Source organism: Leptodactylus fuscus, chromosome 2 (assembly GCF_031893055.1).
Source record: "Leptodactylus fuscus isolate aLepFus1 chromosome 2, aLepFus1.hap2, whole genome shotgun sequence".
Taxonomy (NCBI): domain Eukaryota; kingdom Metazoa; phylum Chordata; class Amphibia; order Anura; family Leptodactylidae; genus Leptodactylus; species Leptodactylus fuscus.
The window spans coordinates 97,031,281-97,057,004 of record NC_134266.1 but is presented as its reverse complement, the minus strand read 5'-3'; the positions used below and the strand labels follow the sequence as shown (position 1 = coordinate 97,057,004).

The 25,724-nt window shown below is 39.7% G+C and overlaps 1 protein-coding gene across 4 annotated transcripts in view; it reads left to right on the top strand.

The window, feature by feature from the left end:
- The window catches only part of AHCYL1 (adenosylhomocysteinase like 1), a 37,230-nt gene extending 13,157 nt beyond the window's left edge, over positions 1–24,073 (top strand). For 2 of the 4 annotated variants that reach the window (XM_075264220.1, XM_075264217.1), the window contains exons 3-17: positions 361–504; positions 1,919–2,019; positions 3,244–3,346; positions 7,953–8,047; positions 8,592–8,698; positions 12,009–12,125; positions 13,207–13,270; positions 14,479–14,567; positions 15,957–16,027; positions 16,200–16,294; positions 17,182–17,280; positions 19,124–19,192; positions 20,700–20,778; positions 21,188–21,308; positions 22,307–24,073. In XM_075264220.1, coding sequence (XP_075120321.1) covers positions 361–504; positions 1,919–2,019; positions 3,244–3,346; positions 7,953–8,047; positions 8,592–8,698; positions 12,009–12,125; positions 13,207–13,270; positions 14,479–14,567; positions 15,957–16,027; positions 16,200–16,294; positions 17,182–17,280; positions 19,124–19,192; positions 20,700–20,778; positions 21,188–21,308; positions 22,307–22,313 — 1,361 coding nt within the window. In that variant the 3' untranslated portion in view covers positions 22,314–24,073. Of the gene's footprint in view, positions 1–360; positions 505–1,918; positions 2,020–3,243; positions 3,347–7,952; positions 8,048–8,591; positions 8,699–12,008; positions 12,126–13,206; positions 13,271–14,478; positions 14,568–15,956; positions 16,028–16,199; positions 16,295–17,181; positions 17,281–19,123; positions 19,193–20,699; positions 20,779–21,187; positions 21,313–22,306 lie in introns of those variants that run through there. The other 2 variants (XM_075264221.1, XM_075264218.1) reach the window with 1 other exon arrangement.
- Positions 24,074–25,724: the final 1,651 nt, after the last annotated feature.

The following is a 25,724-nucleotide window of genomic DNA, read 5'->3' as shown; positions in this document are numbered from 1 at the left end:
AAATATGATGTGTGCCCCTGCCAAGATAAGAGAAGGAAGAGCACTGACCATTGACCAACAAATTTGCTCTAGGTTTTTTGTACAGAGCAGTGGACCAAGGCGAAATCTATGGAGTACTTCTATCGCTCTACAGAATCAAAGGCCTTGTCCGCACCTAGTCAAGCCAGCGCCCAGTGTTCGCCCCTATTCTCGCCCAGCTGTGAGACAACCTGCACTCTTCAGATATTATCTGTGGTGCTCCTGCCTACATTTTTATGCCTTCCTGCTCCGTAATCCAAGTACTAACTTCAAAGACGAAAGTAGCAACAACACATATTGTTTGTATTGATGTCATGTTTCTCTGCATTGTTCTTCTGTTAGTTGCTTCCTACACAGACAGTTCAGATGATGAGATGTCTCCTCGTGACAAACAGCAAACCACCTCAAAAGGCAGCAGTGACTTCTGCGTCAAGAACGTTAAGCAAGCTGAATTTGGACGGAGAGAGATTGAGATTGCAGAGCAAGGTGACTGCTGAGTTGAATAGATATTTAAGGGTCTGTTTCATGCATTGCATGCTGCTGCTGCACCTAAAATAATCTGAGTTTGCGGCAGCAAACTTGAAGGAATTGTAGCAGGTCTTCCACACCATCATCCACGATGCAGGTTTGGAAACTTGTAAAGTAGGCACATTTGCTCTGAGAAGGGGTTTTTTTTTTTTTTTTTTTGCAAAACATGTATAATATTTGGTGAATGTCATGCACTGTGCTGGTACTGGCACAGGCTTATGTGGACATGGCTTTAGCAAGGAAGTCTTGGTTTACAAAGAACAAAGTTAGTTTAGCCCATTAGTGGCTGATGTATAGACTTTCTATGTAGGTCACTAATTATCTTTATTGTGCTGCAAGTGACCTTCTATGTCAACTGTGCTGAAATAATGCAGGGTCTCTTGCACACTCAGACAGGCATGAGTATACAGCTGGTCATCTACTCCTAACATCTAGGATGAGCAAACGCTGATCATCGGACATTTAACCCCCTAGATGCCACAGTCAATAACAACAGCAGCATCTAAGGGGTTTTGGACAGAGGGGCCTCCTTTCTGTAGGCATCGGAACTAATGCGATCTTGTTTGCAGTTCACTAACTTTACATGGCAGATAAAGGCCTAATGAAGGCTGTCTATGTGTAACCCTATTAGGCTGTGCCAAAGTTAGTGCAGTACATTATAAAAGATTAAAAACCCCCATGGGACAAAATAATTTAATTAAATAAAACATTTTTGTAAAGAAAACATTTAAAACATAACACTGCATTAATCCATCCATCTCAAAATATTTAATAAAAGATTGAAAAAAAAAAAACATAACACACATATTGGTTAATGCATGTCCTTAAGGAACCTGAACAATACAACTGTAATGTTATTTTAACTGTATGCTAAAAAAAAAAATGCCAGAATTGCTGGGGGGGGGGGGGGGGTATGGGGTATTTTTCCTGTTGGCCACTGAAAAGCATGATCAAAAGGGATTAAAAGTAAAAAAAAAAAAAAATAATAACCCCATAGTTAAGTCTTGGAAAGTATTGACGAGAAAAAAATTATTATGAAAAGGATTTTTACTCAGCAAATGTAAAACTTGGAAAAAAATATATAAATTAGGTATTAATTTTATTACCCTGACCCAGTGAATAAATCAGGTTTATCAGGTTACTTAAGCCACATGGTGATTGGTAAAATTGCTATCTTTTTCTATTGCGTCCCAGAAAGTGTTAATAACAGTTAATCACATCCCATAATGAAACAAGCTCTTGTACTATAACAGTGATGGAAAAATAAAAAAGTTTAAAGGGCTTGGTATATGACAATGGGAAAAAAATGGTTTCATCATCAAACAGGCCGGTCAATTGTTATTACTGATATAAATCTTTACTTTGTTTTCAGAAATGACAGCGCTAATCTCTCTGAGGAAACGAGCCCAGGGGGAGAAACCACTAGCCGGAGCGAAGATAGTTGGCTGCACACACATTACAGCACAAACTGGGGTTGGTACATTGTAATGAAGAGGAATTTAACATGAACAGAACCATATGTAGACAATTGAAAGTTAAACATTTTGTAAATATAAATAAGTAAGCATTTAGCAGTTTTTTAAAGATTTCCCGTGGTATAATTTCCTTATTTGGGACCGGTCAAGGATAATTACATGCAGGAAAAGATAACCTAGTCACAATAAGGAAATCATGGCTGGCTTTCTGGCAAGTGCCTGAATGTAGAAAGTTCTTGCATTTTTGGTCAAGACAACTGACTGCCACCACTAAGATGTTTAGAGAAAATCTTTACAATTCTGCAAAATTTTTAACTTCTTATAATTTCAGAAATGCTTAACTTTGTTCATAGAAAAAAAATGTTTTAATTCAGTTGTATCTGTTTATCTCTTATTGAAGAAACATTGCTGCAGCAACCTAATTGGGTTTATTACAATTACATTTTTTCGTTCTTTGTAAAGGGTTTTCACATTGTACTAAATTATGACATATTGATTGGACACCCACAAATTCTAAGAATAAAGGGGCGCATACAGTAGTTAAAATGTATCTTTTAACAATTTTGAAGGTTTAATCAGTATTAGTTCATCTTATATACTAATAGTATGGTGGATGTCAGGTATTTAAATATACAGCAAACTTTAAGGCCCTGGCATATCAGTTAGCTTTGCCCCGGTTAGCCATCTTGCCGGCAGCACCTGGGCATCACCATTTTGCCGAGGATCACCAGCACCCACTACAAGATCTGGGGCCGGTGATCTGTTGCCATGACAGTCAGGAGCCTATTCAAGGCTCTCAGGCTTGTCTGGAATTCATTTGTATGATAGACTGCTTTGTACAGCCTCATTTCCAAAATGGGGTCACTTTTTGGGGCTTTCCATTGTTTTGGCACCTCAAGTCTCTCCAAATGCGACATGACGACTGAAACTGATCACGGCAAACTCTACCCTGCAAAAGCTCATTGTTTCTCCTTCCCTTCTGTGCCTTTCTGTGCGCCCATATATCAGTGTACATTCACATATGAGGTATTATGGTAGTCGGGATAACTTGTACAGCACTGTACATTTGAACATATCATAAAAGCTCTATTAACACTTGTGTACTTATTTGTACATTATTTTTCTAACCTAGATTTCTATTAGTTTGAATAGAATTATGGATAGTGTTATTTTCAGCTTTCTTGTATATTTGTGAGTTATACTTTATTTGTAATAATTTTAGGTTCTTATTGAGACTTTGTGTGCGCTTGGTGCCCAATGTCGCTGGTCTGCTTGTAATATCTATTCAACTCAAAATGAAGTGGCTGCCGCTTTGGCAGAGTCAGGTAAGTGATATATGTTTGCAGATAATTAATAGACTATTGATAAAATAACAATAAAATTAATGTCATATATTTACTTTTATTTCTGCCTCTTTCCTTGGGAGGAATAATAAAAAATGTGGAAGAATCACTCCCTATCTGGGTTTACCTAAAACTATAAACTTTATTGGATGGCCAATAAAACTGTATGAGCTATCCACATTAAGCTACTAAAAATGTAAAGGTAAATTACGAAGATGATATATCACTAGAGATGAGCGGACAGTGAAATATTCGAGATTCGATATTTGTTTCGAGTAGAGCCTCAATATTCGACTACTCCATCGAATATAGAACCCCATTGTAGTCTATGGGAAAAAATGCTTGTTTCAGGGGAAACCACTGTTCGACTAAAGGAGAGTCATCAAGTCCACGAATAGCAGGAGGAGAGTGTTTAGGAGGAGCGCTGTGCAGTTAAAGCGCACGGACCCCGTTATAGTCTGTGGGGTCCGTGCGCTTTAACTGCACAGTGCTTGCAGTTGCGTTGATAAAAGGTAAGCTCCCTCGTAACCGCAAGCTGCCAGCCCTCCCGACTAGCAAAGACAAGCCTGCGGCAAATCAACACTGGTTCTGCAGCAGTCTTGTCCTTGCTAGTCGGGAGAGCTGGCAGCTTGCTGTTACGAGGGAGCTTACTTTTTCCCATAGGAATGAATTGACCAGCGTTGATTGGCCAGTGTACAGCATTCGGCCAATCAACGCTGGTTCTACCGGAGGCTCGTCTGTGAGGAGGCGGAGTCTAAGATCGGACCACAATGGAGACTATGGACCAATGCTGTGGTCCGATTTTAGACTCCACAGACGAGCCTCTGGTAGAACCAGCGTTGATTGGCCGAATGCTGTACACTGGCCAATCAACGCTGGTCAGTTCATTCCTATGAGAAAAAGTCAGCTCCCTCGTATCAGCAAGCTGCCAGCGCTCTCGACTAGCAAGAACGAGCCTACTGCAGAACCAGCGTTGATTTGCCGAATGCTATACACTGTATACCATTCAGCCAGTCAACGCTGGCTCTAAATCGAATATTTACTGTGAATAGCTAGTAGTATTCGATCGAGTACGAATATTTCGAATACCGTAGTATTCGATCAAATACCTACTCAATCGAATACTACTCGCTCATCTCTATATATCACCCATAAACCAAGTACGACAGATAGACAACTGGGTAGCAGTAAATGATCTTTATGGTTTAAATAGATAATATGTAGATACACACAACATGTTTAAACTCGTAGGAAAACTTCTTTATGTGCAAAAAAATTTACATCAGGTCCATTGTTTGGACTACTGATTGGTTGATCACTTTTTTTTGCGCATAAAGTTGTTTTCCTATGAGTTTATACATGCTCTGTGTATCTACAGTACTCATGGGACAATAGATTTAAACTCACAGCTATGTGCGGCTCCATATTGGATAATTTTCAACTCATCGTTCTGATTTTGTTATTATTATGTAATAGTACAGATTAATGATGAAGGTCAGAATGCACTGACCTAAACATTTTATCATTTATAATATGGATGTAATAAAAATGAAGCATATGGGCAACTAAACTGAGAGCCAGAGTTACTTGCTTTAATACGCGTATCATTATTACTTAGGGCTCGTTCACATCTGCGCCCTGGGTCTCCGTTCTGTGGGTTTCCATTTCCTGAACAAAACTGGAAGGAGACGAAAACCTGCAGTCATGTTTCAAACTCATTTTATTTGAATGGGTATGAAAAATGTCCGGCCGTGAGCACCAGTGAGCGTTTTATGCTCTCCCCGCTGAAACCGTTTTTTTTTTTTAACCAGACACAGAGTCGGACATGCAGGACTTCGTGTCTGGTTTAAAAAAAATCCGTTTCACCGAAGAGAGCATAAAACGGTCACCCGAATACTGGTGTGAACCCGGCATTACCTGACGTTCTGTATTGTCAGAAGGGCTGTGTCAGGCGGTGGGTTGTGAGTCAGAGCTCAGAATCACATTCCTTGCCTGCTCCTGCCTGACACCGCCCTACTGTACATAGCAGGTACCAAAACTAACAGCACTGATTACTCTGGAATGGTGGAGGCTAAAAAAAAAACCTGTGCTCACCTATTAATTGATATGGAGAGCTTGACTTGTTGAAGGTGGTGAAAAGTCTTCTTTAATAAAAGAAGGCAGGGCCCTATACAAAATTCCTATTAAAAATGATATACTTATGTGATACCCAGTTTTAATTTGCAAAAAATTTGTTGGTGCATTTCTGCAGTTTCTTTCACGTTTTCTGGTAATTGGTTTCTGGTATTTCTTTAAAAACAAAATTTATGGCACTGCTCTCAGGGTCATGTGCTCGTGGTCTGGTTGCTAGCCAAATCATAAACTAAATCAAAACTTGGATTGAAATTTCCATCAATTGATGTGAGACTTTTTTTTTTTTTTTTATCCCACAGAGCCAGATTGCAACAGCTTTCACTATTAGTGATACATAAATGTCTAGATTATTACTAGTCGTACATTTCTGTACTTTCCTGCAATGCTAGATAAAACTAAGTATAACAGTGCCTGCATTGTATCCATAAATGATGTTTTGGTACTCTGATATTTGCTCTATTGGCTTGAGCAGATGGGGAAATCCTGACCTTCCTTTAATTTCTTAATGTGCTTAAAATAATCTTTAATGAGGCAGTGTGAGAATGTGAACACTTAATCCTTTCCCTGCTGGTATATGTTGCTGTCTTTTATTAATTTAGTCAACTATATCCTCAGATTTTTTTATTTTATCGTCCTATGTTCTTATTTTTGTATAGATCATCTTTTTTTTTTGTTTATCTTAAGCGTCTGAAAAATAAAATTTAATGGTGCACATATCACATTATATTTAGCATAGAATGGCATAGCTGAATTTCAGGCATGTACATGTAAGAAGTATGGTCATGTAAAGGGTTAAATAAAAAATTTTGCGCCTGCATTTGGCAACATTTTTTTTTTACAGTATTTACTACAATGCTTGCTTCTTAACACTGAGAATATATGAGAATATCCATGTTGGGCTTTGTTTGCTTTTGCATGTTTAGTATTTTTGGTGCGCAATAGACCTTAGTGAGTTATAATTGGGTCCGTCAGGTTTTGTGCTGGTGTCCATTATTTTAATGGCAAAAATAGTACTGTATGGAATCTGAGATGGAGGCCCTAAACTAGCTAAGTTAGTTAAGGAATATTTACTGTGAGCTCAATCTGCTCTTAAAGGGGTTGCCCGGGATAAAATTAAATCCCTACACTAATCTAACCCCCCCCCCTCCCACCTACTTCCTAAATAATATATTTTAGGAAGTATGTATATTTAGTCATATCACATGACCACCCCAGGGACATTTTATGGTTATCCGGGGATGATCTGTTTCCATAAATAGAACGTCACTACTACTTGCCTATCTTCTACCTTCCAGGCTTCTTCCAGCAGAACAGCACTTCCCTATTTTCTGACTAACGATGCATGCATATATATATTATTTTATTTTATATTGTCAGAGTCTGGGGTTGCTAGGTGGGGTGGCATAGACACACAAGTCCAGTTTCTTTAGTCCAAAACAAAAGTAGAGTTTTATTTCCACACAAAAAAAGGTAGTGCAGCAACAAAAGAAAACAATGCAAAAATAAATACCGGCCCGGCTAGGCTCTACCTAAACATAGAATAGGTTACCTCACCTAGAATCACAGAAATCAAAAGCCAGTTGAGTCATTCAGGTCACAGCTCCAAAAATATGACCTCTCTGTTGGCTCTCCAGCCAAACTCTGCCAAAGATCTACTGCTGGAGCTGGCTTCTAAAGCCTCCTTGACGAGGAGACTCTCAACAGCCGAGAGTCTTCCAGAACATCCCCAAAGTGTGGACTGGAGGGGGGTGTGGAATGACAGGTCCCACTACCAACCTACCTGCCATTCCTAAAAATCCAGCCCAGTAACTGGAACTCTGAAATGACCCTCAGCAGACAAAATTGTCTGCTGAGAAACATTCTTTCTGGAGTTTTCTCATCTCACCCACCTTAGTAGTCTGGGTGAGATGTAAGCCCCTCCATTACCTGACCAGCCATCGGCTTACTACATATATATATATATATATATATATATATATATATATATATATATATATATATATTAACCTCTCTCTTCTTCATTGGAAAAGTAGTGTGTTCAGACTCTCTGTAACTCTGTCAGCACTGATTTTACAGTGTTTTAACGTGTAAAGGTACACACCACTGACAAAGGGAAGGACAAATCTCAATTGTCAGTTTGACAAAGGATTGGCACAATGCAGAGTTCTAAATATGGAGACTTCTGAATGTCTGATCCTAATATTTGGGATACGTACCTGTCTTCAAAACATGGTACTATGGCGTTGACATAAATGTCTAAGGTTAGACCACCCCTTTAACTTTACAGTAAGTCTTAGTTAATTCAATATTATCCTAAGCAGAGAAAATGTATGACTGAAATCTGAAATACATGTGAAGCTGACAACAAAAAGCCTAATGTCAAGATGCATTGTATTGCTCATGGCTGTTGTTTACATTTGCTAAATATATGTTTCTTTTTCCCATATTTCTGTAGGTGTTGCAGTATTTGCCTGGAAAGGAGAATCAGAAGACGATTTCTGGTGGTGCATTGATCGCTCTGTGAATGGTGATAGTTGGCAGCCAAATATGGTATATGGGAGTTAGAAGCTTCTTATTTCATTTAAAGGGAGTCTATGATGTCCCCAACCCCTTTAAACTTCACGCATAGTGGTATAGATGCTATAACATTGATGGGTGCCCATGATGCACTCTTTCAGTCTTCCCAGTGAAGGTGCTTTTCTCCTTTCCTGGGTGCAGGTCACGCTGAGCAGGTGGCTCTGGTGCAATACGCTCATGCAAGCTGAGGGCAGTAAGAGCATCTTGGCAAGGGCATGGTGACATCAGATCAGCTCCTAATGTACAGGGATGTCACAAACATGAACGAAAGTGTGGAATCATTGGTTAGATCAGTGCTTGGGGACGAGGGAATACCCCCTGTGCTACAAGTGACCAATACATAAAAAATTTGATTTTTAGCTGTGTTATGACATCTATATCACCATGGGGGCTGTTTAAATGGGTCGGGAAGGTTATACACTCCCTTTAAGAAACCCTTTAGATTTTATTACTTGTAATGACCATGATTGTCAAATCTGATATCACTCCTAGCATCTTTTTTTTTTTTTTTTTTTAGATCCTGGATGATGGAGGAGATTTAACTCATTGGGTCTACAAGAAATATCCAAATGTTTATAAAAAGATCCGTGGTATCGTGGAAGAGAGTGTGACTGGGGTGCATCGGTAAACTTATTATTTTCCCTGAAACTTAAAGAAATTTTCATGAAAACTTGAAATATCTGCAGGGACTTGCTAGGCAATATAATATTGTCAAGCTGTATAAAACTTCAGCTTGGTGTGCTATCAGTTTTTCTGATGCTAATAATCACATTATGGCTACACCACAGTTTATCTCTGAGGCAGGGGTTGTAAATAGAGATGAACAAATACTATTCGAAACTCTAGTTTCGAATACCTCGCTCCCATAGGAATGAATGGGAGCGGGCGAACTGCAAGGGGTTAAGCGCCCATTCATTCCTATGGAGCGACGATTTGGAAACTGCTCTTTCGAATACTATTCGCTCATCTCTACTTGTAAACAGTAAGGAGCAGTCGGATCCCTTCCCTATACATTATAACTAGTTTGGTTTTCAGCCAAGAGTAAAAGCCCAAATGACCATTTTATATGTCCAATAGACTGCAACACAACTATGCTTCAGTCTATGGGAGATTCTCTACATCAGTACTGAGGCTGTTCTATATAGTAATATTACTATGACAAACCTGGGAGCCTACATAAGGCTTTCGGCTGTCATGGGAACAGGATCACAGGCATTGAGTCCAGGACTCTGCTGTACAGGCAGGCGGCAGGAAAAGCTATCAGTGCAGATGCAAGGGAAAGAATAAAGAGATACAGGATTTCACAGGAAGGAGACAAATATTGTTAATAAAGTATATTATAAATTTATTAACACAAATTTATTGACACAAATACTATCAGAAAATGAAATGTACGAAAGTTTAGTTACACTTTAAAGGCACAAGTGTTACCCACAGTTACCTATTGCTTAAAGGGAATCTATCTTGTTGACCAAGCTGCCTGGTCTTTCAGCAACATGTTATAGAGCAGGAGTAGGTAAGTGGGTTGATATATTGTGTTGTGGGAAAGGTTCTGTGTAATTTTTATTAATTTAAATCCCTGTTTATTCTGAGTTTCCATTGAGTGGTCCTGCACAGTAATGGCTCATGCAGCGGGCATAGCAGCATGGTTAGCTGCTTTTCAATAAATATCTTCCATTATATAAAGCACTGCTGTAGTTTACATATCTATATTACTGCCATAGCAGTTTGCACTTGTTTACATTGGGATGTGCTGACTAAATATTGTGCTATGTATAATATTTTGGAGGGTTGGCCCCCCTCTATTGGACTTGCACATCTTACACTTGCATAGGACTATTTAATTGGAATAGAGCATGCTCTTAGATTCTCCTTAAGACGCCTATCTGTTCAAGGCTATTTTAATTGAAATGGAGCATGGCTCTGGGTCCTAATTGCCTGGTATTTACACTGTAGACCTGTTGTAAGTGGAGGAGAGGTATGCCTTAGTGTAGGGTCCTATCTGAATGAGGTCGCCTTGTCGTAGCAGATAGGCTTTTACAAGCTTGATTAACTATGTATATGAAGAACCTCAAATTTTTATGTACAGGGTGTCCGGAAAGTAGGTACACAAAATGAAAGGGTGGATTTTAGCCGGTATATGAAGAGTTTTTTTATTAATGAACATGTGACCGGAAATTCACCGTTGTTCATCCCTAGCTGCGCCATGTGAAAGGAGAAACAAAGAAGAGAAAGAGTATGTCAAGGCCGTTGTATACGAAATGTCTGTGCAAACCCATGAAGAGCTCATGAACCACATCTGGGCTACGTTTGTCACAGTGAGGGCCATGCCAGGAGTCTGTGAACTGGTGCGTCAATCCATCTCCCGGCGTTGCACTGCTTGCATCGAGGCAGGCGGGCAGCACTTTGAGCAATTCTTGTAAATAAGTAACAGTGATTAAAGGGGCTCTATCATTGGGAAAAGTCATTTTTAGATAAGCACATTCTTGCATAGCCATTAGAAAGGCTGTTTCACTCCTACCTTTTGTATGTAAATCGCCTCAGTAGTGTTTGAATAAGTCATTTTTATTCATATGCTAATGAACTTTCATTGTGCACAGGAAGTGTCTGTGATCACAGTCTGCTCTATGTGTACAGTATGTACAGCAGAGATTTCATGAGCACAGGATCCTCTGCTATACATACACATAGAGCAGACAGTGCACAGTGAGACTTCCGGTGCACAATCGAAGTTCATTAGCATATGAATAAAAACAGACTTATTCAAACACTACTGAGGTGATTTACATACAAAAGGTAGGTATGAAACAGTCTTTCTAAAGGCTATGCAAGGATGTTCTTATCTACAAATGACTTTTCCCAATGATAGAGACGGTTTAAATTATGCTGATCGAGCCCCACATATGCGTGAGTAGGCCATCCAGGCATTGCTAATGTTACATTAAACTGCCCCCTCTCCCCCGTTCATTTTAAAATAATACCCTAAAAAAGAATATGATAATCATACCGTATCGGGCATGCACTGTCCGACGTCATCTTTAGCCACGATTACGTCTTCTTGCAGCGATGTCCTCGGGTCCTGTCTTCCTCGTCGTCTTCTTCCGGCGTCATTGCTTGTAATCCCGCGCCAGCGCAGTAGCAGGGGAAGAGTAGTTCCCCTGCTACTCCTTGGGTCCTATCTTCATCATCTTCAATCCCACGTCGGCGCAGTAGCAGGGGAACTGAGCATGCTCAGTTCCCCTGCTACTGTTTCCCTGCTACTGCGCCGGTGCGGGATTACAAGCAATGACGCTGGAAGTAGAAGACGGGACCCGAGGACATGCATGCCTGCCCAGCGTGCACAATACGGTATGATTATCATATTCTTTTTTAGGGTATTATTTTAAAATGGAGGGGGGGGGGGTAGTTTAATATAACATTAGCAATGCCTGAATGGCCTTTTTAAAGGCTATTCACGCACATGTGGGGCTCTATCAGCATAATTTTTCTGATAGAGCCCCTTTAAACTGATTTCCCATTAAAGTGCTTTCTCTTCTCGTTTTCTCCTTTCACATGGCTCAGCGAGGGATAGGAAACCAACATCTTGGTCTACATGCAGCGCCACAACGGTGCATTTCCGGTCACATGTTCATTAATAAAAAAAAAAACGCTTCATATAGCGCCTAAAGTCCACCCTTTCATTTTGTGTACTTACTTTTCAGACACCAACCAAACCAAAATTAGCAAATTCACATGTGTATATATAATAAAAAGCAGCCATGCATTTTAAGCTCTATTTATACAGGTCTTGGTGCTGGTTATGAAGTACTGCTGTAGTTTTATGTATTTATTTATATTCTGTATTATTTCATTGAAATGCTTCTTAAATATAGTAAAGAACATATTTTTATATACTTTATAAACCTTTTACATTATAGTTTATGTATTTTTACAGCCTGTATCAGCTTTCCAAGGCTGGTAAGCTTTGTGTTCCTGCCATGAATGTGAATGACTCTGTCACCAAACAGAAATTTGACAATTTATACTGCTGTCGTGAATCAATACTGGATGGGTAAGATATTTGTGATTATATGCAATTTAGTCCAAGTAACACTAAATACCATTTAAAAAAACCTAGACTTTTTTTTTATCTTTTAAGAGCAAAATGTACCTAAAGAATAACTATAATAACCTCTTATGCCGATTTGATCATTAAAGGGGTTGTCCAATTCATATTTTTACTATTTAATAGTGCTGCTAGTGGGACCATAAACATAAAAAAGTACTCACTTCTTCCCAGGACTCTGCTGCTTCCAGTTTTTATTCCGGTACCTGTTATCATCATCTAAAGCAAGGGCTAGATACTGGGGCACTCGAAGGCTGGTTTTATTAGACAGAGAATCTCCAAAAACCTTGACTCTTCTCACCCAGGCTGCTGCTTGCTTTTTCTGGTTGGTTTTGAAAAAACAGCCTGATGCAACAAGTAACAGCAGCCTATGACCGTCCCATTACATTGCCCTCCCTTTAGAAGGTAGAGTATTGGCAGATACCTAGCTTTTCACCTGTCATGACTGTGGGCATTGGGGTAATAATTGAGTAACTGGGGAAATAGTATTAAAAAAACCACACAGACATTAAGAGTTTTTTTTTTATTGAAATAAATAAACTTCCACACAACCCTCTTTGACAATTTTGTCAAAATTGAAAAAAAGGAGTCGGATGTATTCCAAGTGATCCAGTGTAACCTGAAAAAAAAAAAACACACTCTGCACTATTTCATTATGGAACAGACTAATGGACCTTTAAGAAGAGACATAATTCTCATCTACAGCTCCCCTGCACCAGAATAGAAATCTTAGTTCATTGAGCTCTGGTCTCTATTCAGTTACCACTGAAGACTCCTGTAGGTGAGTATAAGATGAGGGTTTATTTGTAATTATTTTAATTATACACTTCAGTATTTTTTTGTCCATTTGTCTTACAGGTTACACTGGAATATTTGGGTTATATCAATATGTTTGTCTTCTTAGCTAAATCTCTTTTTTTTTTTTTTTTTGTTATACCCCCTTGTTCTCTGCTGTTTCACAGAGCAGGTACTCACTGGCAATATCTGTGATTGGAGGTGACGTATTTATTTTATTTTATTTCTGCAGACTTAAAAGAAGCACAGATGTTATGTTTGGTGGAAAGCAGGTTGTTGTGTGTGGATATGGAGAGGTGAGTAACGTATAAGGCATGATCCAATTTGTTTAATCAATGTATAAATTAATTAGTATATCAACCCAGCTCCTGAAATAGATTTCCCCTTGTGAATTGGTGCCTCCGTTGCCAATATATTGCCATTTTTGTCAGAATGCAGATAAGCCCCTTTCAGCAACAAGGGCATTGCCATAGCTCAAAAGAGGTAAGTACACTCCTATAGCCAGGGCTGTGGAATTGGATTCAGGGCCATTTGGGTGGAGTTGGATTTGGAAAGCAATTAGTGTCTCCTACTTCAAATTAATATGATTTATTTATACTTTTATTATACACTTATTGATTTTATTGTATATTTACATCCATAAGAATTTAGTGGCTGGCTTTTTTGTAAATTAGACAAGCTATGAAGTTTCTTATGTTGGAGTTAGTCTGTGGAGAAATAAGAGTCTGAGTCTGTAGTTTTGGCTACCAACTCCTCTACAGGCCGGCTTATTGCTCCAAAGAGTTCATTTGCAAAATGACAAATTGAAAAAACAATTCTGCAAATGAGAAGCCAATTCACAAAGGGAAAACAGTTTGACTGTAAGCTGAGGCTGGGTTCTGGTAGCAAACTTCCTTTAGAACAGCAAAGATAACTGATATTTCACATGTGTATATCAGACACTCAATAGAAAAAGGTGGGCTTGGCCTCCTGGCTGCCATAGCAACCTCTTGGACCCCGCAATTTCTGAGGGATACTGATTTTGCCCCTGAACCACACATACAGTGATCACTATTGATCATGGCGCCTGAGGAATTAAGCCACCAGAGTGGGGATATTTTCTCACTCCAGAAGCTAGTCCTGGGTCTCAGCTGACAGCCGTATGTAATGCTACAGGCACATCTCGTGTTCCCACGGCATTACAGCGCTGTACTATTATGGTGCTGAGCATTAAGTATACACTCAGTGCAACGTAATTGTGCGGTGCAGAGCAGGAAGGGGTTAATTGACAAAAATAAATATTTCTGTTTTTGAAGGCATTCTGACTTGGCAGCACACTTGTCTACAATTTTTGCACAGTACTGTGTCTAGCTAGTTTTGAGGGGTGCACATTTTGATTCAGGTATCAGTACTGCATACAAACATCATATTGAATATGAGTATAGAAGACTTAACTGAGCATAACTGTCTGACTAATAGGCAATTCAGCCATGTTTTTCTACATGTTTTTGTCTTTTCTATACAGGTTGGAAAAGGCTGTTGTGCAGCACTAAAGGCCCTAGGTGCTATTGTGCATGTCACAGAGATTGATCCTATCTGTGCCCTACAAGCCTGGTAAGAAGTAGTGGCTACTCTAAATAAATAGGTTCCAGAGTTGGCACTTTATTCTTTATACAATCGGTTTGCTTCGCTTATGAGTTATGCCACCTAGTAGTATTAATATAGGTTGTTACCAGAAAACACGACATTAAAGGGGTTGGCCGCTTTCAGACCAATATTGACAAACAAATGTACAATAAAAAAGATATACAATTTTCCAATATACTTTCTGTATCAATTCCTCACGGTTTTCTAGATTTCGGCTTGTTGTCATTCATTCTGTTACTTCTAGAGGATAAAACTCTGACCATGGTCATGTGATTTACGGTCCATGGTCATGTGATGAGAATACAGGTGCCGCTCGTTACAGTCACAGCACAATATTCAGACATCTGCCTGGTAATCAGCTGTGCACCTGTGTGCTGGTCACATGACCATGGTCCGTAAACCACTTGTAAGGCTGACACACACTACATCTACATTTCTCTCAGTCAATGGTATAAACATATTCCTTAATCCTAGCAGGTCAGTGTTTCTTATCTTCATTTCTCAAGTACCTCCAACAATTCATAATCTGAGTTCTATCCTAAAACTCCTTAAACCCTCATGTCCTGTTATCATGACTAGGCATTACAATGTATTATCCTTTTTATAGTGTATACAAATTCTGTAAAATATACTAGTACTATGTATATGCAATGATGAGTAGGAGGTAGAGTCACAAATATAGCTTTTGAAGAGAGGCCACAAATACAGCTTTTTAATCAAGGTCCTAAAGGTTCAGTCTTCTTCTCTCCTCTCTTTACTGATGAAAATCAAAATGTCAGGATACCCATTATTTCCATATTTGCTTGCTGTGTTTTTACAATATGTTGATCACAAAGTGATGCAATGAGCTGTAATCTGTTGATAAATCTGGCAGTAAGTGTCCAGTTTTCCTGTACTGCCACCACAGGGATAATTAAGTATTACACAGTGTCCATGTCCTGTCTATGTAATGGTAAACAGGTCTTCCAGAGAGGGGGCTTTTGTAACTGCGTTCCAGTCTGGTTAAGACACGAAGATCTTAACTCCCCTCTATAAAGTGTTCAAAATGGATACATGAAATTGGCTTTCTAAAAGGGTTGCCCCCTCCCCCAAGTATTGTTGTGCTGATGACCTGTTACTTGAATAGGAGCAAAGCTGCGTCCTGCTCTATCCATCTCTCTAGCTCTCTGCCCCTGGAGGCAACTACATCAGATGATCAGTGCAGTGTCCATGCCTTATGCATTGTTCATCAGTATGATAAACACTTAGGTGAACTGGAGAACCCCTTTAATAATAAAATCTATGTAGAATGTTAATACCCCTTTGTATGTTTGCGGGCTGTTACATTGGCAGTAAATACTTTTCTCTCCAATGCAGCATGGAAGGTTTTCGTGTGGTGAAACTCAATGAAGTTATAAGACAAGTGGATGTGGTCATCACTTGTACAGGTAACAGGTATATGACAACTGGGATTTTCAGGTATAGACCATAAAATCCCATAGCCAGTAGAGATGAAAGCAGAGTTTAAAATGAAGAAATAGACAACGTTGGAAGTTTTCAAGATGGTATTAGTATTTATTTCCCAATAAGCCTTGTGATCTTTCTTACTTTGGTCTATAGGTAACAAAAATGTGGTCATGCGGGAGCATCTTGACCGTATGAAGAATGGTTGCATTGTATGTAATATGGGACACTCTAATACAGAGATCGATGTAGTAAGCATTATACTATTTTACCATTAATAGTCATACAATATCATTATCACTTTGTTATATTCAGAACAGTTAGCAAATATCTATCTATCTATACACACGTGAGAAGATTCTTGGAGATACCTCTTATTTATTGAATTCAGGTGTTACCATAGGTATACAAAATCTAGCACAGTCATGCAGTCGTCTTTACGGACAGTTATGATAGAATGTGTTCTAAAGAGGCCATTGAATTTAAGTGTGGTACTGTGATAGGAAGTAAAGGAGCCATAACAACTGAACCACAAAGCAGCAGACCATGTAATGTTACATAGCAGGGTCACCAAGTACTGAGCTGCCTACTGCTTAATAGCTGGCACTGTACTGCTCACTCAATAACTGCAGCGTTCCAAATATTCTCTGGCATTAACAGCTATGCAAAAACTGTTTCAGAGTTTCATTGCATGAGTTTCCCTGGTCGAGCAGCTGCAGAAAGCTCCATCCAAACTCAATGTCCAGCCTTGGATGGAGTGTTGTAAAGTATTCTGCCACTAGACTCTGGAGTACTGAACAAGTGATCTGTGGAGTGGTAAATCACACTTCTCTATCTGGCAGTAATGAAGTCTTGGTTTGGCAAATGCCAGGAGGATGCAACCTGTCTGAAGGAGGGATAAAGCTATGTTTGGGGGGGGGGGGGGGTGTTTGTTTTTTTTGGGGGGGGGAGTTGCCAGGGGTTGCCTAGGCCCCTTAGTTCCTGTGAATGAGAATCTTAATACCTTAGCATGCAAAGACATTTTGGACAATTGTAAGCTCCCAACTTTAGGAAGTGTCTTGAAATATCAGACCAGTTTTATTACTTTTAATTCTATAATTTATTTTGCCCTATTTTTAATCTATAACTTTATTTTCAGACCAGTTTACGCACTCCTGAGCTTACATGGGAACGTATCAGATCTCAAGTGGATCATGTAATCTGGCCAGATGGAAAGAGGATAGTTCTACTGGCTGAGGTAAAACAACAGCAACTTTCTGTAATGCACTTTTCTCACAATAGACTCAGAGTGCAGTCCAGCAGTTAACTAACCAGCATTTAGCGATATCCTACGAATAGCGAGGGGGTTGTTTGCTCTCAAATTTCAGACTGAAGACATGCATTTTGGGTTTTGATTTAAAATTATTCAAAGATGAGTTCTTGTGATCGGTCCCGGTAACACATTCTAGAGAGTAAGGGCTGCATGGCAGAAGGATCTGACTCCAAATCGTTTAATCCTGGAGATAGGCAGTTTATTTGTAAGCCTTGTGAAATGGGTTTTCCCTAATTTAACATTAAAGGGGTTGTCCCATCACAAGGATCCTATCTATACTGCTTATTAATGTGAATGTAAGACTTTTCCTAAATACAATGCTTCAGCAAAACTGCTTTGTTTGGCCACTATCTTACTTTATTCATTTTTTTGTGGCCACAGCCCTGACCTAGCTGCTCCTGAGTCAAGTGATGTGTCAGCCTGCTCTGAGGGGGGAGGGAGGAGGGGCTAAGTGCACGGGAGCGAGCCTGGTGGGAGGAGGGGGGGGGGGTAGTTTACCCTTTGGGGGAAGGGGCCGCCGGGGGGGGGGGGTCGGAGGAGCGGAATAACAGTATCGCTTCTGCCGCTGCTGTCTTCATGCAGGGCAGGCACATAGCGATGTTGCCGGCATCCGCTGTAATAGGCGGATGCTGGGGACTGTTAGACGCCGGCACAGGCACATCGCTATGCTTCTGCCCTGCATGAAGACAGCAGCGGCAGAAGCGATGCTGTTCCGCTCCGGGGTCACATATGCAAAGCCAAGCGGCGAGATGCCGCCGGCCCTGCGTGCGCGCTCATACACCAGTCTACCCTTCACAATGCTAATACAGACCCGCAGGGTGTCGGGTCTGTATTTGCATTGTGAAGGCTAGACTGGTCTATGAGTGCGCACGCAGGGCCAGCGGCATCTCACCGCTTGGCTTTGCATATGTGACCCCGCCCACCAATGACGAAACAAAGCCGGAAGACAGAAGATTTTAGAGGAACGAAGACGGGTGAGTATGCAACGTGGGAGTACCCCTTTAAAGGGATATTCCCATGACGCTTGTTCACTAACCTTCAGGCTGTTGTACTCTCTTCACTTCCTGCTTTTCTCGGCACATAGGTGGGCGGGGTTTCACTTGCACGGGATTGGTTGTTAATGAATTACCACAGTGTGAAGTTGATGTAGCAGAGCTGGATTTGAGTCAGTTTGCATTACATACAGAGGTAACGGACTCCCTATCTCTGCCCTTATCAGCCAAATTCAATTAAACCGACTGATAAGAGCTCAGAAATCCCGGAGCTCTCACCTCCCCTATCTGAGGAGCTCCGCTACTTATCAGACACAAACAGCTCAGAGCTGCTCCCAGCCCCTCCCTCCCCCTCTGAGAGCAGGCAGCTACATCACTTGACAAATGAGCAGATAATCCCAAGGGCCATAGAAACGGAGTGTAAACAATGAAGTGAATAAATTAAAATAGCGGCCAAACAAAGCAGTTTTGATAAAGCAATACATTTAGGAAAAGTCTTAAATCCACATATACTAGCAGTATAGATAGGATCCTTGTGATGGGACAACCCCTTTAATATATTTGTACAGAAGTTAATATTACATGTTATCATCTTTCAGGCTTTCCAGTTCGTGGAAAATATCTACCACAGCAGCATTTTTCAAAACCGTTTCCTGCTTTAGTTTTTTCCCTATAAACCAATACTGTCAACAGCATTGGCAGCCATCTTCACATGCCCAATTGCAGTGTGATACAATAGTTTCAGGACATATTATTAACTATGTTATGTCTTTTAGGGCCGTCTTCTAAATCTGAGTTGCTCAACCATTCCAACATTTGTACTGTCAATTACTGCAACTACTGAGGTAAGTGTAAATCTCTTTAGAAATTTTAAGAGACATAAAAGTAACTTCTTTACATAAAAGAAAGTTACTTACTTATCCTATCAGGGACGTGTTAAAAACACACTTTTATTGATATATATTAAAAGCACAAAATGTCCAAAGACGTATTAAATCAAAATTAATGATAGTAACTATATACTATATATATTACTATCATTAATTTTGATTTAATACGTCTTTGGACATTTTGTGCTTTTAATATATATCAATAAAAGTGTGTTTTTAATACGTCCCTGATAGTTACCTACCTATCCTTTCTTTTTTGTTTTCATAATTTGGGCACGTAAAAACTTGTACATATTCTTTTGGGTATTCTTTATAACTCCTTTACATACATTACATTAGGATAAATAGATGTAATAGAGTGTTGTCTTCAGTTGGTACCCCTCCATTGAATTTAAGTTAGAGAGAAAAACTGGCTGCAAAGAATGGTATTCCTGATATTCAGTCTAGCGGATGACCTGGAACATTGCATGTTCATATGGCGGATTTGGGGGCGGTTTGCGGATGGGGGTGGATTGTTTTCATTCAGTCCACGGCTCGAGACTCCCTGTTGATTGGGCCCATTCATCTGGGACTAATCAGCAGCTGGAAGCCGCGACTGAATGCCGATGACCGCAGACAACCGTGGGTGAAAATGTTGGCGGCAGAAAATGAAGAGGAATTGCTCTTTATTTTCCACCATGGGAAGATACCTTTAGATTTCTACAATATCATTTTTTTTGTGTATGCGAATGTGGATTTGTAGTGACCAGAATGAAAAAAAAATGGGATGTATATTATAGGGTATATGTGTGTTGGACCTCAGGTAGGGCTCCCTCTCCTTTATGTAACATTTTGAATTGATGAATATGTTCTCGGCATATATGTTAAACTTTGGACTGATATGCAGAGTGCACAGTGCCTCAGTCTGTTACTATTGTGCTGTACTTGCGTGTGTGTTTATGATATATACTTCCTTTTTTATTTTATGCGTACAGATCTCTGGAAGTTGAAAATGCTATGAATATAAAATAAAACTGTTTTCTTTGTTGAGAGAAAATCTCTTTTCTAACCTGTATTTTTATGGGCTATGATTTTTGCAGACATTTTATCAGCAAATATCTTAGTACTGCCTTGCCAGGGCCCTTATTCTGAACAATTCTGTGCCTTCCTTGATAATCTTGGCTCCCTTTACAGTTCTTGCTGTATCAAGCAAGAGTGAGAGGGAGAGCACTTCCACTGATTGAAGAGTGAGTGAGTGCTGGAAGTGTACTGTATCTCACTCAGCCCACAGGATACTTTACCTTTTTGACTTGTCTAATTGACATCATACTAAATGTTGTCATTGGAACTCCCCTTAAAATGGTGGCATGTGAGCTTCATTTTTGCAAAATCCAACTCTCGTTTAATAATACCCATCTACTCATTTTATCTGTAATACAAATATGCTGAATGTGTTATTATAACCTCTTTTTTTTCCCCATAGGCATTAGCGCTAATTGAACTATACAATGCCCCTGAAGGCAGATACAAGCAAGATGTGTACCTCCTACCTAAGAAAATGGGTAGGTTATGGAACTGTAGATATATTTATTCATTGGCGATACTACAGTGTTGTATACATTCACTTTATATGATTACTGAAAAAAATCTGAAATGGTGGGAAACACTTTCTAAATGTCACTTTCAGTATGTCAGCAGTATAACTGCTAAACCAACTAAAATAATGAAAAGCATAGACATAGTATCTGCACTACTCCGACTGCCAGTCCCTCTCACTCCTAACTATGCTTCTACCGAATGAAGAGCAATGGTCTCACTGGACTATGATCCTTCTTAAAAAAAAATCCTTGTTCCTAGAGAGAGTAGTTAGGTGGATGGACAGATGGCCCTCCCAAATGTTCCACATGGATACACTAAATTACTTCGCTACTGTAAAGCACATAATAATCAGATCAATTTTCTTCTCTATAGATGAATACGTTGCCAGTTTGCATCTGCCTTCATTTGATGCCCATCTAACTGAGTTAACTGATGACCAAGCCAAATATCTCGGACTCAACAAGAATGGACCATTTAAGCCCAACTACTACAGGTAAAATGTTAGGCTGATAAAATCTAGAATCTATAGGTTTAAATAAACTCAGTCTAATGGTAAATCTATTGAAAACTACTGTTAATACATAGCTGACTTGCATCTTATAAGGGTTTTCCACTGGATAGGAGATAATTACTAGATTACTGGTCATCTGACACATTGGAATCCCCCCTGATCATGAGGAGGGTCTCTTATATCCTTAATGAATGAAGCAGCCGGTCACCCGTGTTGCTTCTAAATTCACTTTTATGGGACTGCCAGAGACGAGTTCTCTAAAAGCTGTTGTGCCTGGGATACCTGCTTAACAGTTTTTAGAATGTGTGTCTCTGCTGATGCACTGAAATGGCGTAGCTCTGAAAAAAATTGCAAAATGCTCATTACGCCACTTGGTAATTCCCTTCAGTGGTGTAGTTTCACATGTCTGCAGATTCCACTTTATTGACAATTCAGGAGCTCTGGAAAAGCTTGCCCATGTAATGTTCGCCAGAACAGAGCTCCGAGACTATATGTCTAACTCCGTGAAACTTCAGGCCAACCTCCTTCCCCTCCCCCCAAAAACTCAGTATAGTGGAAACATAGTTACATAGTAGATGAGGTTGGATAAAGACATTAGTCCGTCAAGTCCAACACACTATGGTAAAAAAACACCCTAATGTTTTTGATTGTCATTATGATTTAAAAAGGCCAAAAAATCTGCGGGGGTATGTAAACTTTTTAGCACAACTGTACAAAACCCTACTAATTATTCGACTATTGTATTGTGATATAATTCAGTCACTGTATAGCACTATGGTTTGGTCCTTTAAAAAAAAATAATAAGTTAATATAAATGTTCATGTGCATACAGGAGATATGAGCTTTTTTATGTCCTAAAATTTCTATAAATGTCTTTTATATAAAATATTAAAATTTGTATATATCTCTTTATAGTGTTTTAACACCTGTATTTTTGTTATCTTGCGATCATTTAACGTCTTGTGATGATTTTGTTTTAGATACTAATACTTGAAATTGGACAAATCACCTGTGAAATCTCAAGACAGCTTTAGAACGAAAACCACCAGCCTCATTGTCTGTGTGTTTGTACATTTCTATCATGTCAGTGTCTGTATGTTTGCATGTTTTCCCTTCCTTGTGTGGGAAGGTTTATTTTGCAGTGCAGAGCTCCTGGAATGTAATTTTTATATTCCAATGACAGTGTTAAAGCTTAAAGTGGAAGTATCACCTGGATATTAGAAAAAAATATATATATTAAAAGAGTAAAAGAATCCTAAAAAAGCTAAAAATCTATTGAAAAAAATGACATTCAGTGGGCTGCTCTATGCATGCAAATAGGCCTGCGCCTGTCATTAAATCTGATTTTTTTTAACTATTAGATCTGCGAGACCACTTCAATTTATTTGGGTCCTTGGTGCCTAAGCTCAAGTATTTGGGAATGCTATATTCATAAAGGAGCCATTGTTGAACTTAATGTCAGCCGCACCAAGATTATCTCAGACAACGTTCAGAGTTTTCTTCTGTTTGCCTTCTTACTCGACACTGGTCAATTCATTTGAAAATATAATAATCCTTTCATGATATTGAAACCTGAGTTATTCAGTATCATGTGATTTGTTTGTTTTGCCTGAGGTTGCGTGTATTTCAGAAGATAGAGTAAATCAATTGTCAAGATGGCAGATTCTGGCACTTCTGATCCTGGTAGGCTACTGCATATCTAGGCTATACTTGACCTTTAAGTCTTTTGTTTTTAATATAAAGAATGTCTCCTATGAGCCCTGGCAATACTGCTGCCTTAATTCACTATGGTACCTCTTTATTTTTCATTCTTTATTTAGTTTCATGTATGTCTGTAAGCAGAGCTGGACAATCCCAATAAGCCATTGTGTGTGTCACTGGCTAGTGGCCGCTAAATGTTATTGGCTGAATAATCCAGGTTAGCAATAGTTTGCTTTTATCACCACGGTTGTAAGTCCAGGGTGAGGACCGGCTGTTTGTTCTATATGTCTAAAATGAGATGTGCTGTCAAGAAACTTCACACATGACACAATGTGAAAAAACACAGGGAAATATTTACCGGAGCTGCAAGTTAAAGAAAAATTTTTATGTGAGCCATAAAACTATCAATATAAATTTTGTTTCCCCTGAGATAGAAATGCCAATCTCTGCAATGGTTTGTGATGGTCGAGTGTCCAGCCACCATGTTTTTAATATCCGTTTAGCAGATCCATTTGTAAAATATATCCATATGGATGTAGGCAGATCTGTTAAATGTTCTATTATTGGTATTAGTGGTTTTGAGATAAAGACATTCCTGGATAGCCTTTAAAAAGGCAATTCTACTACTACCTTCTTTTTATTCGATTCACCCCACCATTCTATTGTAATTCTGGTTTAATTATCTATGTAAATGAACCCACCGTGCACCCTGGACGTTCCCCAGCGTGTCCCCCCACCACCACCACCTCATGTTGTGTGATCTGGTCGGAAGAACATACATGGAGGAGGAGGGCAGACAGAGCACAAGCAATGGAGGGCTGTGAATAAAGTTATGACGTGGGAGGTCCTTGGAGGCCCTGGGAAACGCCCAGGGTGCTCGGTGGGCTCATTTGCATAAAATAATAAACCGGGATTACAATGGAACAGTGGTGTTAATCGAAAAAAAGAAGGTAGTAGTAGAATGGATCTGCTAAATGAATGTCAAAATCATTGTCCAGGAACTCTTAGGGCCCCTTCACATGGCGTAAGCGCGTCGCTCATTTAGACCCGTACACGCGAGCGCTTCAAAACACATCCCATTCAATTCAATGGGAGCGCGCGTGAAGCCGGCTTTACACGCGCTCCCATTGAAGTGAATGGGATGTGTTTTGAAGCGCTCACGTGTACGGGTTTCAATGAGCGGCGCGCTTAGGCCACGTGAAGGGACCCTTAGACTGTTTCTGTAACTTCCATAGAGGTGAATGGGACTTCTATGGGGGAGTTTACAATCAGTGTACAACGCCCCACTAGTGGCCACCACAGAGACTTTTAATGGATGAGATTGGAAACCTGTCAAAGATAGGAACACCCCTTTTAAGATATGCACTTTTTCTCTGTTGTGAGTGCTGTCCCAGTTCTCTGTGTCAGGCTATTGTGGATGACTCGCAGAACACGTCAACGCCTTGGAGTTACATACTGTAGAGTCATTTGCAGCTGCATGTTGGCATTTCCTTGAAAGCTACACAGGAAGGCAATTTGCCTCTGTGACAGAGTTTTCTTAAATCACCGTTGCACTGTACACATAACCCTGTATAGCACTGTGAGCTCAGAGTGTGAATACAATAAGCTTTGCTTTTATCCTTGAATCATAATCTCAGGCTTGTGATCTTTTCCCTTTTTATTTCCAGACATAGCTGTTTTAGCAATAGATTTGAGTTTTAGATGAATGTGATTCTTAGCTAGCCTTTTATGTGCCCTGCCATGCAATAATTTATAATGATATCTCCAGCAAACGCCATATTCCTAAAATGTGAATTAACAGCCCTTGATTTGGCTTCATGGTGCTCAAGAAGTCCCATGCTATGCATGTGATATTTGCCTTCTTGTAACCTCTGCTGGGGTGCACATGTAGACTGTCCCTGAGAATAGAAGCTCACAAATACTGCTTTGCTGTCTGTGATTGTTAATTGAGTAAGTGGCTGAAATCTGACACAACCCTTATAGTTGTAAGACACGCACAGCCAAATACTGACTCCTTTATCAGCATGTTATGATGATCTGCTTGACAGAGATTTTATTTTATTTATATATATGTGAATGATTTCTAATGAATCTAATACTACAATGATCCATGCAGGTAAGCAATATAAAATAAAGCCAAATTAAGATTCTATTTACCCTGTGTTTGTGTTTTTTATGTATTTTGTACTTGCGTCTAGAATGCCAACAAGTGCAAAAGTGTCTATTCCTATCAAAATCTTTTATTATTAAAGGGATTGTCTGGGATAAAATCAAAATTAACCTCTAAACTTAACCTCCTCCCCCCGCCTAATTTCTAATTTACTTTGTTTAAATATAATCTCTAATAAGCCATATCTCTGGGACGGTCATGTAACCGCCCCAGGGACTCTTTCTAATAATCCAGGGATGTTCTGTTTCCCTGTTCCCAAAACAGAACATCATCAGTATTCCACCCACCCCATCCCTCCGCGCCATCATACTTATGTGTCTTCCTGTGTGGGAATGGTTCCTTCTCCTTCTTCCATGCTGCTGGCGCTTACACAGTCTGGAGGTACCTCTGATACATGCGCAGTAGAGATTGTATGTGCACTGTCAAAGGTGTCATCTCTACTGCGCAGGTGTCTCCAGCCTGTGCACAGCCAGGAGAGCAGAAAGAAAAATAGGAGGTGTTACTGTCTAAAGAGGAAAATCGGTAAG